Source organism: Corella eumyota, chromosome 2 (assembly GCF_963082875.1).
Source record: "Corella eumyota chromosome 2, kaCorEumy4.1, whole genome shotgun sequence".
In the NCBI taxonomy this organism is placed as follows: Eukaryota; Metazoa; Chordata; class Ascidiacea; order Phlebobranchia; family Corellidae; genus Corella; species Corella eumyota.
In genome coordinates, this window is record NC_137491.1 from 8,117,994 (window position 1) to 8,134,261 (window position 16,268).

At 29.3% G+C, this 16,268-nt stretch overlaps 4 protein-coding genes across 5 annotated transcripts; all 4 read left to right on the forward strand.

The window, feature by feature from the left end:
- The first annotated feature begins 1,228 nt into the window (after window positions 1–1,228).
- On the forward strand, window positions 1,229–3,357 carry LOC145741333 (uncharacterized). Its single transcript, XM_082558905.1, has one exon. The coding sequence runs from the start codon at window positions 1,302–1,304 to the stop codon at window positions 2,607–2,609; it is 1,308 nt and encodes a 435-aa protein (XP_082415031.1). The 5' UTR covers window positions 1,229–1,301; the 3' UTR covers window positions 2,610–3,357.
- Window positions 3,358–3,402: 45 nt separating this feature from the next.
- LOC145742313 (enolase-phosphatase E1-like) lies at window positions 3,403–4,152 on the forward strand. Its single transcript, XM_082560095.1, has one exon. The coding sequence runs from the start codon at window positions 3,403–3,405 to the stop codon at window positions 4,150–4,152; it is 750 nt and encodes a 249-aa protein (XP_082416221.1).
- Window positions 4,153–4,154: 2 nt separating this feature from the next.
- Window positions 4,155–6,305, forward strand: LOC145741334 (polyhomeotic-like protein 2). The gene is made up of 6 exons (XM_082558906.1): window positions 4,155–4,368; window positions 4,437–4,526; window positions 4,749–4,830; window positions 4,983–5,278; window positions 5,447–5,666; window positions 5,777–6,305. The coding sequence occupies exons 1-6, from the start codon at window positions 4,297–4,299 to the stop codon at window positions 5,935–5,937; spliced, it is 921 nt and encodes a 306-aa protein (XP_082415032.1). The 5' UTR covers window positions 4,155–4,296; the 3' UTR covers window positions 5,938–6,305.
- A 1,635-nt stretch (window positions 6,306–7,940) lies between these two features.
- LOC145741522 (growth factor receptor-bound protein 14-like) lies at window positions 7,941–16,144 on the forward strand. Of its 2 annotated transcripts, none has more exons than XM_082559118.1 (14): window positions 7,941–8,075; window positions 8,381–8,473; window positions 10,968–11,091; window positions 11,671–11,830; window positions 11,961–12,126; window positions 13,050–13,258; window positions 13,649–13,783; window positions 14,005–14,118; window positions 14,308–14,403; window positions 14,674–14,763; window positions 15,030–15,162; window positions 15,378–15,525; window positions 15,624–15,717; window positions 15,803–16,144. In XM_082559118.1, exons 1-14 carry the CDS (start codon window positions 8,021–8,023, stop codon window positions 15,947–15,949), a joined length of 1,764 nt encoding a protein of 587 aa, XP_082415244.1. In that variant the 5' UTR covers window positions 7,941–8,020; the 3' UTR covers window positions 15,950–16,144. The 2 variants fall into 2 exon arrangements, with proteins under 2 accessions (XP_082415244.1, XP_082415245.1); XM_082559119.1 differs by having other exon boundaries at window positions 8,381–8,467.
- The last annotated feature ends 124 nt before the right edge of the window (window positions 16,145–16,268 follow it).

Here is a 16,268-nt window from a genome sequence, read left to right on the forward strand (position 1 = left end):
CTTGTATATATTACTTTGAGGTAGGTACTCCTACCAATAACTCAAAAGTAAGCACCTTTACCTAAAACTTTAAATAGGCACTTTTATCTATAACTCAGAGTCAGGCACTTTAACCTTAAAGTAGGCACTTGTATCTATGACTTTAAGGTAGGCACTCTTACCTATAACTTAGAGGAAGCTCTTTTTATCTATAACTATAAAGTAGGCACTTTTACCTTTAACTTAGAGGTAGGAACTTGTATCTATAACTTTAATGTAGACACTTTAACCTAGAGGTAGGCACTTTAACCTCGAAGTAAGCACTTGTATTTATAACTTTAAGGTAGGCACTTTTACCTATAACTTGGAGATAGACCCTTTTACCTATAATTTAGAGGTAGCAATTTTACCTATAACACAGAAGAAGGCACGTGTAAGTTTAACTTAGAGGTAGGCAGTTTTACCTAAAATTTAGAGGTAGGAACTTTTACCAATAACACAGAAGTAGGAACTTTTTTCAATAACTCAAAAGGTAGGCACTTTTACATATAACTCAGAGGGTAGGCACTTTTACGTATTCTTTAGAGATAGGCTTTTTTACCAATATCTCAGGGGGTGGGCACTTTCACCATTATCTCAGAGGTAGGCTTCTTTACCAAAACCTCAGTGGGTAGGCACAAAGGTAGGCACTTTTACCAATATTTCGGAGGGCGGGCACTTTTACCACTAACTCAGAGGTAGGCACTTTGCACTATGTTAAAGGCGAAGGGCTCAACGGGAGCATTATTTAACAAAATTACGTAGTAGATGCCTGTATTTCAGATACATGCCTTGGACGAAAATGTAATCATTGACCTCTTCATCCCCTTTGTGCAACTTCTAGTTAGCATCATTTGATTGACCTCTTCGTGCCAACTTCTAAATATTATTATTGGATTGCAAATTCAATTTAATTTAGGAATAAGGCAATAAAAATATGGCACACAGGGATTATGACGTCATTTCTGCCAAAAAAAGGTTAGTAACTGCTTCGTATGGTTTCTCTACATTTTAAGTCTTACCTTTGGGTATATAATAACTTTATACTCTAAACATTTTAAAATAACATTTTAATTACGTCACCAAAGCAACTCGCGACGTCATTAAGGAAACTCTGTAATCTGCAAATGCGCTTCACCTTTTACATAGGCCAAAAACACTCCGCACTCTGCACAAGCACTCCGCCTTTTACATAGGCCCACAAGAAAGTGATAGTCAGATTGCGATCTAAATGTGAACATTTTATTTGACAAAATTAGGTAGGCTACTTGGTTTTTATAAATATGAATCGTTATACTCTGTTAAGTTGTGTTCTACTTTGCATGTCCTTATTTATTATGGAAATATCAGCAATTAATTCTAGGTCCCGATATCGAAGAGAATCAAATCCATATGCAAAAGACTTAACTAGAGAAGACATTTTACGGATTTTAAATAGATTTGATAATGATTATGATGACACAACCATACTGGAAGACAAAAACAAATGTGACTCTTTTACCAAATTGGAGGATAATATCATTCAAACTCGAAAATCTTTAAAAAACGGTGCAACCTTTTTAGGGGGTGTTTCTAATGCATCCACCCCAGAGGAATGTAAGCAAGCATGTTGTGCCTTTAAAGATGAAGTAGGTGATTGTGATGTTGGAGTATTTCAAGCAAACCCAAGTATAATCGACCAAGTAAAATGCTATTTGTTTCGTTGCTACATTGGAAGTGATAATACCAACAAATGCCAGTTTTCACACCATGCCGATTATACAATCTTTAAAAGAGTAGGTTTGGAAACTGAAGCACAACAATTAAACAATATTATTCCTGATACTGATAAAGAAGCACTGAGAACCTCGACAACTAAAACGAGTACAGAGGCAACAACATCAACCACTACAACAACCACCACACCAACAACTACAACAACAACAACCACACCAACATCTACAACAACAACCACACCAACAACTACAACACCTTCTACAACAACACAGGGTTCCACGACAACCACAATGACACCTACTACGACTACTACCACAACTCCAATAACAACCACAACAACAACAGCTAGGTCCACAACTACACAACTACCACCTAAAGATAACTGCAATACCAAATGCTCAAAAATGCAATGGTCATGTGATAACAAATGTTGTGTGTCAGTGTTTGATGTTTGTGATGGAGTTGTGCAATGCACTGACGGCAGTGACGAAAGCGATTGTGTAAAAATTCGAAAGAATTTATTTGCAGATAAACAAACATCTACTACTACAACTTCTACTGCAAAATCAACAACTACAACTACAACCACACTTTTGACAAACTCAGAAATTTTAGAATCATTAGTAATTGAGGATGAGGAAAAGGAAGAAAATGAAAAGTTGCAGAAGGAAATTAAAGAGTTGAAGGAAGAAAATGTAAATTTAGTGCCAAATCAAAGTGCCGTCTTACCACTTGCACTTGGGTTAATAGTTACGGCTTGCGTTCTGCTGATGGTTGCTTGTAGAGTCAGAATGATGAAGAAAAAATTAAGAAGACATAAAGGACCGCTTGCTATGGATGAAGCTGATTATCTAATAAATGGAATGTATTTATAGGTTAAGGTGTAATGTGAATAACAAATGGACATTGTGAATTACAAGTATATATTTAATTTGAATGATTTTTAAGAGATTAACTTTAAATCCGAATAAATTGACATGTTTTTGTATTTTACCAACCCGAATATATTCTTGATATTAGTTTAGAGTTTTGCACTTTTAAAACTTTTTTTTTGTTTTTATTTTTTTGTTGTTGTATTTTTAATTAACTGTAACAATTGTTATACAGATATCATTATTTGTGTTGTACTACATGTAACGTAATAGTATTTATAGCTTTTTTTGTACCTTGTTTGTTGTTTTTTTTTTATGCATCTTACTTCATTTTTTTTTAACTAACATATCATCATTTTTTTCGAAAAAAATAATTAAAAATTGAGCTATTTTCTCATTTTTTTAATATTAATCTGTGCTAAGGCATAGTAAACAGGCTATTTTTATTAATAATTTTATATTGTTTTTATCAAGGTGCTTAATGAAAACTGAAATAAACAATTTTAGCCTGCCATATGTTTAGTTGTTTTTAAATTCCAATTTTCATATCTTTTAATTATTGTTTCTGTTGTTGCTTATTTGTATATGCTGAACTAAAAACTCATGCAATCATGTTTTAAATCATTTTAAATTAATAAGTCTGTTGTTCAATGCAGTTGTATTATTTTTTTGCAGTTTTTTATGTTTAGCACACCAGCCTTGGAAATTGTGATGTTTTTTGTGATCTAATTTTGTTTTTTGTTTTAGCCAGGTTGCATAAATTTTTTAAATTAACAACTGTATTAATTTAAGTAATATGGATTTTAAAGTTATTTTACTTGATATAGAAGGAACCACAACTCCAATTACATTTGTAACAGAAACTTTATTTCCTTATGTTAAAACCTATTTGAAATCCTATTTGGATAAAAATTGGAAAACCGACGAGTTACAACAAGTTGTTAATAATTTAAGAAAGCAATATCAAGTTGATATTGAAGCTAAATTGGAAAATGTTCCTAAAATAGAAAATAACCTAGCAACTGATGCTGAGATAATGGAGTCAATAGTTGCTAATGTTTTATGGCAAATGTCGTTAAATAGAAAGACAACTGCGCTAAAGGATTTGCAAGGTAGAATGTGGGAAAAAGCGTACAAGTGCAAAGAAATAGAAGGGGATCTGTTTCAAGATGTTTTTCCAGTTTTAAAGCAACTTCATAAAGCTGAAATAAATATTTATATTTATTCTTCTGGAAGTGTGTACGCCCAAAAGCTCTTATTTGGGCACAGTGTTAAGGGTGACCTTTTACCTTTAATAAGTGGTCACTTTGACACCAACATTGGTGATAAAAAATCAAAGGAAAGTTACATTAAAATTGTTGAAAACATTGGTGCTCCTGCTGATCAGATTTTGTTTTTAACGGATGTTGAGCAAGAGGCTTCTGCAGCCTTACAAGCTAACATGAAAGTAAAAGTTGTTCTAAGACCAGGAAATAAACCTATAGAGAAGGATATTCTATCCCAATATGACACAATCGACAGTTTTCATGATTTAATAAAAAGCTAAAATGGAGTTCAATACTATAAACTAATATAAGAACCTAACTTGTGCATTACTGTTACTTACACCTAACTACCTTTTAATTAGGTTATATATTTTAATCCGTAGAAGTTTACATTATTTTAAATAAGTTAAAATTGGTAAATTATAATGGATGATTTTGAAGTTGTGGATAGCCCTGAAGAACAAAATATGGAATATGATTCCATTCAACCAGAACCTGTTAGTTTATAAAAATTCAATTACAAATTTTATGTCGCTTTAAATATTAATTATGTTTTGTTTTTAAGGAGGGTTTTACCAATAATACCAGAAAACCAGTTATACTTACTCATGTAATTGATGGATTTGTTATAGAGGAATCTTGTACACCATTTCCGGTAAGTTCAATAGGTAAACAAAATGTAGTCTGCTGAAACTAAATTTAAAATCAAGTCTTACATAAAAAAGTTTTCAAATTTTTGTCAATAGATTTTTAATCAAGCTTTATTACACGACATCATATAATGGTGTGAATAGCATTAATACAAATTAGCTACTATTGTTTATGTCTGAGTAAATTTGACTAATAAATATTTTATGGTTTTTGTGTTTATTTTTAGCCTGAGATTTCTTCTCTTTTGTCGAGTCGTCAGCTAAGTATGATCAGAAAAAGACAACAAATGGTGATGTCAAGAGATAAGGGTAAATACATGTAATTATGTGATTCATAAGAAAATATTTTACAATTTTGCCTTTGTTTTTTTTTTTGCAAAATTTGAATTTAATATTTAAAAATTTGTGTTTTTAAAGCATGTTAAAATTAAAATTTAAAAAGTTTTTCGTTTTACATTTAGAAGTGGCACATGTTGAAGCAGATTCCAGAAGATTAAGTTTTGAACAAGATCGCAACCAAGAAGTTGCCACAGCAACTTGCGAACAATGTGGATTTTCTGGTCCCCGCGTTCGATTCCCGATGCCGTCTCGCCGTTTTTGCTCACTAGGTTGTGCTAGAAAACATGGAAGGACTAATCCTATAACAGTTTCCTCTAAAATTTATAGGCCCACTGTACATGTAAGAGGTCGACCCAAGGGCAGTTTCAACAGAAGAATATTTTCAAAAAGAAAACAAGGACGTCCAACCACAAAAAAAGTAAATACTTTTTGTATCTACTTAATTTTACTGTTCGTGTTTATGCATTTTTTTTTATAAATATAGCATAAACCAAACAAATCTTAAACTAGATTTATATAAATGATGACTAAATGTATATAAATCATTACACAAAATTATCAACAACTTCTAATTATTAAACCATAGGCCCCTGGTTCACCTTCACAAAGTTTATCGGACAGCAACAGTTTTTCTGATTGTGATGATTGTAATGACTCAACATCAGGAAGGGAGGAATGGGACTCTGCATTCAGTTACAGTCCCACCCCATCCCCTGAACCAGAGGTACCCCAAAATGGGAAATCCCCACTGTCACCCATGAAGTGGTCCGTGGATGATGTCTGGAAATATGTGAGGTCTTTTCCAGGTAAAATGTATTTTTGAAATTTATTTAATCAGTTTGAAAACTAACCGAAATCTTCTGAAAGTACAAAACATTTTTAACACAGAAAGTTTAAAACTTAAATTTTTTTTTAGATTCTGCAAGCCACGCCGAGGACTTTAAGGCTCATGAAATCGATGGAGCAGCTCTTCTTCTTCTTCACGAAGAGCATCTTCTCTCTTCTATGAACATTCCACTAGGTCCAGCACTTAAACTCTGTTCGCATATTGACAAATTAAGACGGAGTATTAAATAAAAAAGTTCTTGGACACTTGCAAAATATTAATATTGTCAGTTGATTAATTGTCATACACTGCTTATTTGTTTTTTTGTTTAGATTGTACCAAACAAAACTTTTAAGCAAAAAAATTAAAATTTTAGGTTCTGTTAATTTTATGATTATGTTTGTTGCTTTTTATCAAAAAAGTATTGCTTTGTTTATGTTCGTTTTTGTCGAAACTGTTAGCCTAATTTTTAAATTTTGTTATACTGGTATTGGGTATGTTTTGCATTCATAAAATACATCTTTTTATAAACTAAAATAAAACTAATTTTTTTTTATATTTTGTTTTTAATTTTGATGTTCACGGATGTTGATTGTTGTTGTCGGATAGTTTGTTTAATATTTGCTATTAAATCTTACCAATAAACTAATTGGGTATATCAATTTTACTATATTTAAATAGACTGCAATATTGTAATAATGTCGTATGTTCAAGGTTAAATTATTATTTTCATTTTAGTCTAATGAAAATTTCTTTAATAGTTTTTATAAAAAAATGCTTTATAAATTATGTTAATAGGTAGTCTACTGCGGACATGTTTTGGTAATTTTAAAGTCGTTATTTAATACGAGTGTGGGCGTTCAAGAGCCGAACACAAGTGATTTCGCAACAAAAAAAGTCGGTTACGCGCTCTAGAAATGGCGTGATTTCGGTTTTGTTGTATTTATTTACAGTTGCAAGGCTATTACTCGCTCTACGCAGATCCTTCCTGAAGAGTAAGCTGATAGTCGATTGCGTAATGCATTTGTATAAATCGTTGAACTACTTAACATTTTGTCAATTGTTAAAAGCTACAGACATATGAACTGTTAGAAATTAGCGGTTACCGAAAGCAATTAAGTTCTACAAGGCTTGCACATTATTTGCAAGTTCTGTTTACTTATGTAAACACAGACAAACACACGAGTAGACAAGGCTTACCGCTTTGAAGATTGTAATACAAAGCCGAAAATTTCTTCGTGCATTTCGCCTCGTAGTCGATGAAGTCGGGCGTTAATGATCTATTGTAAACACAGACATTTGAAAAAGGAAATTTACCTTATTTAGCTGACCGTAAAAGAAATAGTAAAGCATGGTTCTTGCATCGGTTATTGATGATGTAGTAACACGCATAGGTTTAAGGAATTTTAATTCAAAAAACGGAGGTTCAAGGCAAAGTTGTGCCAACTCACGCATAGTCTACCGGGTGTGTGTAAAACTAAACTATATTATTAGGCGGTTGCGGGTTTTAAAATCAACAATAGAATAGCCGAATTGTTCCTGAAACTTGTTCAATTATAATTCTCACCATATGTTAATGTTGTTGTATAAAAAAGCTCAAGTAATTTTATTTTTTAAAAGTTGAAACCTTTTGAAATGCTAGTTTTATCTAGTTAACAGTTAGCAAACATCTAAACATTAGACGTTTAAACATTGCAAAGTCACAGTCAGGTGTTTGATAAATTAAGTTAGCAAGTCGTAACTGTGACAACATTACCAATTGATAATATCAGTGTGTGTCAATTTAACATTTTAACACACAAACATAGTTTGCCTAGGGCACACATTCAGTACTAGTCTTACACAATGTGTCTATTGTGCAATTCTGCATTTTACTTGTACTTACGATCTACTTAATCATTTACCTCAAATTGCAGAATATAGATTATCAAAAAAATGGGTTTATTATATAAAGTGCAAAAATCTAGGTCAAATTTAAACTGCGTTGGTTTAGTGTATTCAATATTTCACTGAACTATATAGGTCATAATTAACAAAAATAAAATATAACCAAAGTAGTAAATATTTACAATATTGAGGACATTTATAGTTTATTTATTAATGTGAAAACTTGTTTTATTATATAAGTATTGTAACATACTGTTCAATGACTAGCTAGGTTATAGTCGTAAACTCTATTTTAGTTGTAAAACAATGTTTTAACATGTGCAACATAATAGTTAACATTTTCTTTGATGTGTTTAAATTCTTTCATAGAGCCTATGTAAACTAAGTAAGTTTTTTGTACTTTTTACAAACCTGACAAAGTGACAATTAAGAGAAAGTATTATTACAATGAACACTTGCTTTGAGCAGCGTAAAACGAGCTTCGACGGAATCAATTCAAAAGGTATAAGGTTACATTATTGACGTAGGTTCTTACTTGTTGACGTGTATGCTTAGGTAACTGGCTGGGTGACAGGCTATCAAAACAAAAAACTTCTAAGCTTAATAATATTACTTAATTTAGTAGGGTTAAATTTCATTAAAACAGGATTATGAATGTGGTAAGCCTTGAAGCACTTATATCTTTACACTAAAGCCACCATTTATTTTGAATTTCAATTGACATTTTTTTTACATCTGGTATTAAATTTTTTTATAATATAAATTTGTTGTATATATATACATTTTAACTGTTTTAATGTTATGTAGATGATGTTGATTTGGAGTCTTTGATACAGCAAATAGATAGTGGAAATGAAGAATCGTCGCAAACCGATATTAGTAGCTCTTCTGGAGGTGCAGGTCATTAGTTATTTTTGTAAAATAGTCAATTAGGCTATTTAATAAAAACACAGAACATATTCCTGCGTATCTCTTACTTAAAATTATCATAAAATAATTTAAAATGTTTTGTTATTATGAAATTCTATGGTTGTTGTTAAAATTCTGGTATTGCATGTACAAATTTTTCACATTTTTGGGTTTAATTATTAAACTAAATATCAATAATACTTCATACTATGTAAAGGTTTGATGTCAAGATTGATTTAATTAAATGTATAAAATCAATTAATTATTTATCATTAATCATGATTTCAATTGGCATTAAAATTTTGTGTTTGATAAAGCAGCTCTGATTTTTAATTTACTTACTAATCAATCTTACTTAAGCCTTAGTAAACACTAAGCCAACTATTTTTAGCTTTATTAAACTATCAAGTATTAAATTTGATTAAACTAATGGTTAACCATAAGCAGATTAAACTGCCTTCATTTGTTTGGTAAGCAAACTGTAGTTTAAGTACCAGAGCTAAAAAGCGTTGACCTGTTGGACTTTGTAATTTTTTGTACTCTTTACAATCTTGAGTTAAATACCATTTATAATGCTGAGTTTCTATTGGATAAATTTCTGGGTTGGGCCAGTGTTTCATGTGCCTTTAGTATGGTGTGTATTAAACAATATGTATTTAGGCCCTCGAATTGTAAATTTATTTTTAGAATTAAAATTTATATTTAATATTTTGCTATAGTAGTACTTTTTATTTAGCTTTGATTTGCACTAATTAAATTATAAACTTATGCCCTTGACAATATTGTATTTGCTTTCAAACTAACTACATAATTCTGGTGTTTACCTTTTTGTCGTAACATTTGATTAACATGCATATGGATTTACGGAACTAGACATCCTATTTTCCCGGTAAAATGTTAACCTGCGTAATTTCCCCCGCCACGTATTTGTGAATGAAATTTTAATTGTTTAATTCTTCCTGTGTTTTGTCATTCCCATCAATTTACAATAGTAGTCACAGAGAAAACAGGGTTGAAAACTTAGTTTACATGTTAAAAATTCAATTTAGTAAAACCAAACAAGTTGTAAGTAAAAAAATAGTAATTTTTAGTGTTTTGTTTTTAAATTTAAGTTCATAAATCTATTTTATAAAGTTTAAATGTTTTGTGAATCATTTTCTAAGTCATTATTTTTACCGGCATAAAAAATTGTAAAAATTTAGAAGATAAGTGGATTTATTGTTAGTGCCAACAAAAACATTTAAAAAATATGTCTAAGAAAGAAAACGACGAAGAAATTGAAATTGTTTTTTTGGTTTTTATTATGTAGACAGCAAATATTTGTTTTGTAGTAACATTTTTTCATTTTCTAACCCTGCTTTCCTCATCTACTATGACTCATGTCGTAGGTGGTCCCCTATGATGTCATCCTGTTGAATATTTTATCAAATATTTGTTTGTTTGATTGGTCATTCACATTTCGATCTGTAGTAGAACAAAGCCGTAAAAATAATTTTAAACAACTGGTGTAAAGCGATAAAATTTCGCTTGGGTGAATAGAGGAAAAGTAAATTTAAAGTAAGAATTTTGGTAAATGAATGATTATTGATTATATTTAAATGAGTATCGTTTAATTATTTAATTGTTGTTGATTATGCAATCATTTCTATTTTAGGATAACAAGTTACTTTTAGAATAAATCTGTTATAAATATAACTTAAGTTTTTTTTATGTTTATTTAAATAGGCTATAAAACAATTTTTTCGTAAAAAATGATTTTTAATAACAAGTTGCTTTGTTTAAAGAATAATATACTCATGGTTGTAATTGTGGGTTTATAGTGGCATTGGTAAATTTCTAATTAGAATCTCTATATAATTATGTCATGTTTAATTGTTATGTTATCTGTTTATCAATTGCGAGTAATTGACGATAATTGTTAGGCTCTCTGTATTAAATACGATTTAATTACTATTTACAATAGTCATTTAGTTGAATTTTAAGTACGAAATATGACGTAAATGTCCCAAAATAAACACAGATGGATTTTGTTGATTTGACTTTCAGTTTCATGAATATACATAAATAAAGCTAAATCGTTTTTAATTTATAGAGCTGTATATAAATAGTTTAATACTGAAAGGGCTGTTTGTATTTTTTAGATGTTTGGTATAAACGTCAGTTTTAACTCTGGTATATATCATTTCTTACTATCAACTAAGTTATAACTTATACTTACTTTCTTGATTGTTTGATATAGTGCAGTTATTGCTTTAGAATAAATAGTATTTATTATTAAAGAGTATTTTTGATATTTTTAAGCAATGTTTATAATAAGAGATTTTGTGTCTATGTCCTGTTCGTAGTTTTGTAATGTTTAACATGAAGCTGTTAAAAGAAGTCTACTTTTAAGAATAAGTTTTTTTTAATTGACTAAACTATATTAAATTCTTAAAAAAAATTTTAATAATATTTTTTATTTTATCATAAAATTTTCTCATTACAGAAGCGTTAATAGAAAGCAATGAATCAATAGCCAGCGAGGAAGACAACAATCACCATTCCAGTAAATCGAGTTTCTTTGACAAACATTTCCTTAAATCACTTCCAGTTGCGATATTAAGCAGAAGGTTTGTAAAATTTTCGGAATTGTTATTACAGTGCTGTCTGATTTGTTATTTTCTGTTACTTTATTGAAAAATTTGAATGACTTTATTTTGCATGTCTTAATAAAAGCAAGTTAAATTTTTTAAAAGCGTCAAGGCTTTAATTTGATTTAAATTGTATTTTTAATAAAAATGAATTGTTTTTAATTATTAAGTTTTTTATAAAATTAAAAAAATTATAAACTAGCAAATTACGTGAAACAGTCTAATATTGTAACTTCTAAAACCGGTAACGACAGTGAATATTGCGTCAAACTATTTAGAAATTACGTCAATACAAACCACTCTATTGCTACTCCTTTATTGATACCACTTAACATGACCACTCCATTTCTTTGATGCATTGTATTCCAATAAGCTAACAATCTATCAGTTGTGTAATTCTACTTGAGTAGACCATCACGTTTTAAATTTTAAAACAATTGCCTATACAAAGATTGTTTTAGCGGTTTAGTTTATTTTTATTTTTTGTTATATATAATCGAAATAATTTTTATAATATTTTTTAACCTTTTTTTTTATTTTATACTTTTTTGTTTTTAGAAAGTTATTTGGATCTCACTCTGACCTTACATCTTCGACTCCCTCCTCCCCTATTAATCCCCACTCCCTCCCAGCATCCAGGAACAACGACAACTTGTTATCACCAAGGAAGATGGAGAGGATCACTTCATGCAAAATACAAAGGAATGGTTCAAAACAGGTTAATAAAAACATTTTCTTTTATGTTTTAATTAATTTAACTTTAAAAATTTTAAGATATTTTTGTAATGTTTCAATAAGTTTAAAATATTTAAAATCGAATGATAAAATTTAAAATAATTATCAAACAGGTTTTATGGAATGTGTGGATCAGTGATCTTGCAATATGGAAAGAAGTTGAACTTCCAGTACATTCTACTTGTGCATTGTTGTTACACACTCTACTTACTAAACTAAGGCGTAATCCTGATCTCACAACCTGGTCCATTATTGAACAAAATACAGAATCCATGACAGGTATATATTTAAAAAAAATTTTTAAAAATGGTTGTGTTTATTTAGTAAGGACTTCAAATTTTTTTTGGTATAAAATTTTGGGACTTTGTTATTACATTATGTAATTTTATTTGATTGCGTTATTGCCCAGCTGCTTATACATAGAAGTTTTTATTTTGAACTTTGCAAGTGTATTGTATTTTTTTATGAATTTATGACATAATAAAAGTTTTACAATCACAAACAGGTGCACAATAACAAATCAATTTTTTTCTCTGAAGATTTATTGTTCGATTATTTCTTAGTAACACTTGTAACATAAGGCCTGTGGCTATTATTGAAAATCTAAAAAGTTAGACTTGTTTTTATTTAAAGTGAAAAATATTTGCGTCATGGTGGATTTTAAATACCACAATGAAAAACAATTTTGTTTACCATTTCTCTTTAAAAACAAAAACATGTTTAGTGGGAAAATAAAAACAAGATTTTTTAGTTAGTTTATGTATTGGTTGTTAAAAAATCATCTGTCAATCAAATTGTGTTGTGTAGGATTGTTGGCGTGTTAAAATATTTAATTTTAGGTTTGTTTTTGTTGGCTGTTGTTTGGGTATAGTTGGGGAGTTGAAATTTTTATAAAAATATTATTTTAAGTGGATTATAAAACCAAGATTGATATATAAGATTATGTTGTTACATAACTATCTTAAGGTTGAGTTTTCCGCCAGGGGTTATTAAACAAAAACGCTGTTATTTATTTTCTATAAAAAATTAATAACTAAAATTATCTGTCATTTTTTAAATTCCAATTATTGATTTATGAATAAAATTTGCATATAATAATATAATCCTGTTTTAATTAAATTAAAATTTATTTTTGATCACTAAAAATAACCTCAAAAAATCTTTATTTTTAATCGAAATTTTTGTTTATATACATTTTTTAGAAAGATATGTTGAAGATCATGAAATAATGGACGAGGTATCAAGTACACAAGAACACGACATTATTTCTCGCTTTTGCCTCAACAAAACTTTAACGAAATACAGCATTTTATTAAACCCCGAACTTTGCCTTCCAAATGGAATGTTAACTTTTCCCGAAAATTCACCCGAATCCCGAAATAAAGATACCGTCAGAAGACTACAGATGCAGGTAGTTAAATTATTTATTTTAAAATTTGTCTGATTCTGTGATTATATTTAGTCAACCAATTTTTTTATTATGTTAAAACACATGTTTAGTTGACTACAATGCACAGGTGTATGTAATAGCGAAATATTTTATTAAAGTCAAGTGTATTTAATATTATCTGACATTTAAGAGCTCATTTTACTGTTGAATATTTATTTATACAGCTGGCTAGTAACGGATTAGCAATTTTTATAATACCAGTAAAATTATATTAATATAAATTTAAACCAAGTGTGGTATTTTGATTTATGAATGTTAAAGTATGACATTTTAAGCACAAAGTTAATATAACTTTTGTTTTTTTACATGTGGCACTATTCTTAATGTTTTAATATTTACATATTTTTATAGCATTTATTAACAAAAACAGCACCAGAAATGTGTGGATGGCTGCATGTAAGAGAGGTGGGGAGAAGAAATTATAAGAAGTTGTACAGTGTTTTAAGAAACTCGGGGCTCTATTATTGCATTAAAAACACAAACAAGGTTACTAAAAAATTCAAATAAATGTTTAAATCAATAAGTTTAAAAAAAATTATTTTAAAGGCTTTAGTATATATAACATGAAATAAATATTTAAATGTCAGAAGAATGCTTGTTATATCTATACTAAATATTAAAACATATTATTTATTTTAAAAATTTACAAAATTGGATAGTAAAACTAATTAACAACTGTAAAATTGGTTCTTTTGTACTTTATGTAGGTCCCTCACAATATGGTGTGTATAGCAGAGGTTCACAGTGCCCAAGTTTGGTTCCCAATTAAGAATAAAAAACCACCTCACCAATCACCTACACCATTTACTTTCTGTTTAAAGGTTTACCTAGCAAAAATTTATAAATTAAAATTCATAAGCCATAATATAGTTTTATTTTGTTTTATAAATTTTCTTGAATTTAAAAATATTTTTTGGTTGTCTTGTCAGCATGTTTTAAATTGTGTGACCTTTTGGTTTATATTTTATAGGAAATGTAATATCTAATATATTTCTCCTTTCCTTTTTTAGCCACGATCTTTTAAAAACGGTGCGGTGATCCATTGGTTTTGCGCTGAAAATGAACACCTCAGATCGGCATGGATCAGTGGACTTAGATTGACGTTGGTAAATATTTTGTTTGTGTTATTCGAATTTTAATCCATTTTAAACATGATTTTTCTTTTGTATTTTTAAAACGTGATACCTTCAATGGTTCAAGACCGGCACATTTTTATGTATTTCAAAACTGTGTGGTCTTTGCCTTTGTTAATACATAACCTTCTGTTGATATATGATCCTTTTTATTTCCACTAAGCATAAAATGTTTTAGTTTTCGTAGTAAGGTAATTGCTAAATTTTGTTTTTTAAATTTAAATCTTTTAATTTTTTGTTTAGAATGGAAGTCGATTTCATGAATCATACTTAAGCGCACGTCGTCATGGTTCATCGAATCTGGTTCGTTCATCGAGTGATCGAGCAATAAATGTAATTTATCTTTTTTGTGTTTACTAAATAAACCATGTTGTTTTAAGAAAGGTCATGTTTGATTAGAGATAAACACAAGTTACTTAACTTTACATTATTAGGTTTTAAATGTTAACATTTTAATGCTGATTACTATTGAATTTTTAAATTTTAGATACTGCCAATGAAATTTTGAAAATGTTTATACTTAATAAGTTAATGAATTATTTAAAAAAAATTTTAAATAAAGTAAAATTCCGATTGTCATTCGATTTACTTTTTTTCAGAGAAGGGATTATAATTTTGTTGCAATGGATTTCTCCGGAACAACAGGGAGAGTGATTACCAATCCACAGGAGGCTGCCATGGTAGAAGTTCAACAACAATCTTCTTGGAGAAGGAGACTAATTAACAAAACAGGTAAGCATTATAAAATAAAATAATTTTTGGCCCTGGAAAAAAAATATGTCACAATTCAATGTTTAAAATATTTAGTTGTTCAAAGCATTTCTTAATATAAATATTACGTTAATCCCTGTACAAGGCCTCCAAAAGCTATAGCTGGATAGAAACTTAATTAAAAAATTCTTAGTTAATTATAAATTGTAATATTTCATAAATATTAATCTAAACAGTAGGGGGAAACACATTGGGAAGTTCAGCCCCAACCAGAGATGCCCAATGGTTTGCAAGAGCCATCCACCAAACCCAGCCTTGGTATTATGGAAAAATATCGAGGGAAGAAGCAACTGAAGAGATTCAGAGATACGGGAATATTGATGGGTATGTTTTTATCAACTATACAAATTTTGAATTTTGATTTTATTAGAATAAAATATATTTGATTTTTTTTAATAACTGAATATTACATTTTGTTTAAGAACTTTTCTTGTGAGAGACAGTCACTCAATTCCCGGAGGAATAGTTATAACTTTGTGTCACAACCAAAAGTCGCGCCATATTCCCTTAACACAGGTATTTAAATCTCCCTTTTTTGTCGTCATGCTATGAACTTGAGGTTTTATTAGATATATTAAAATTATTATAATATTTTTTTTAGTTTGAACGTGATGGTCAATTTTTTTATTCCGCTGACAACGGAGAGACTCGCTTTACCGACTTGATACAGTTCATTGATTTTCATCGATTAAATAAAAGCTCATTACCCTGTGTGTTAGTGCATGAGTGCACGCGACGCTTTTCCTAATATTTTACCACTTATTTATTGACAGCCACTGTACACTAATAATACATTGTTAGTGGGCCTCTTTTTTAACTGCCTTTTTTGTTCTTCATTTTTAGTTTAAGATATAGATTTTGTTTGATCAAATCTTTGTAAAAACTATTTTTTATTTTTCCTAATTGTGTTGGAAATAAACAAATAAATTGTGTTGCAAAGGTTCTTGTTTTTATATTATAAAATAATTAAAAAATATAATATAAGTTAGCTAATATAAATTTAGGTTAAGTCTTAATCCATGTTTATTGAGTGGCATCCGTTCAGTAAAACGAAATTGCCTTGTCTG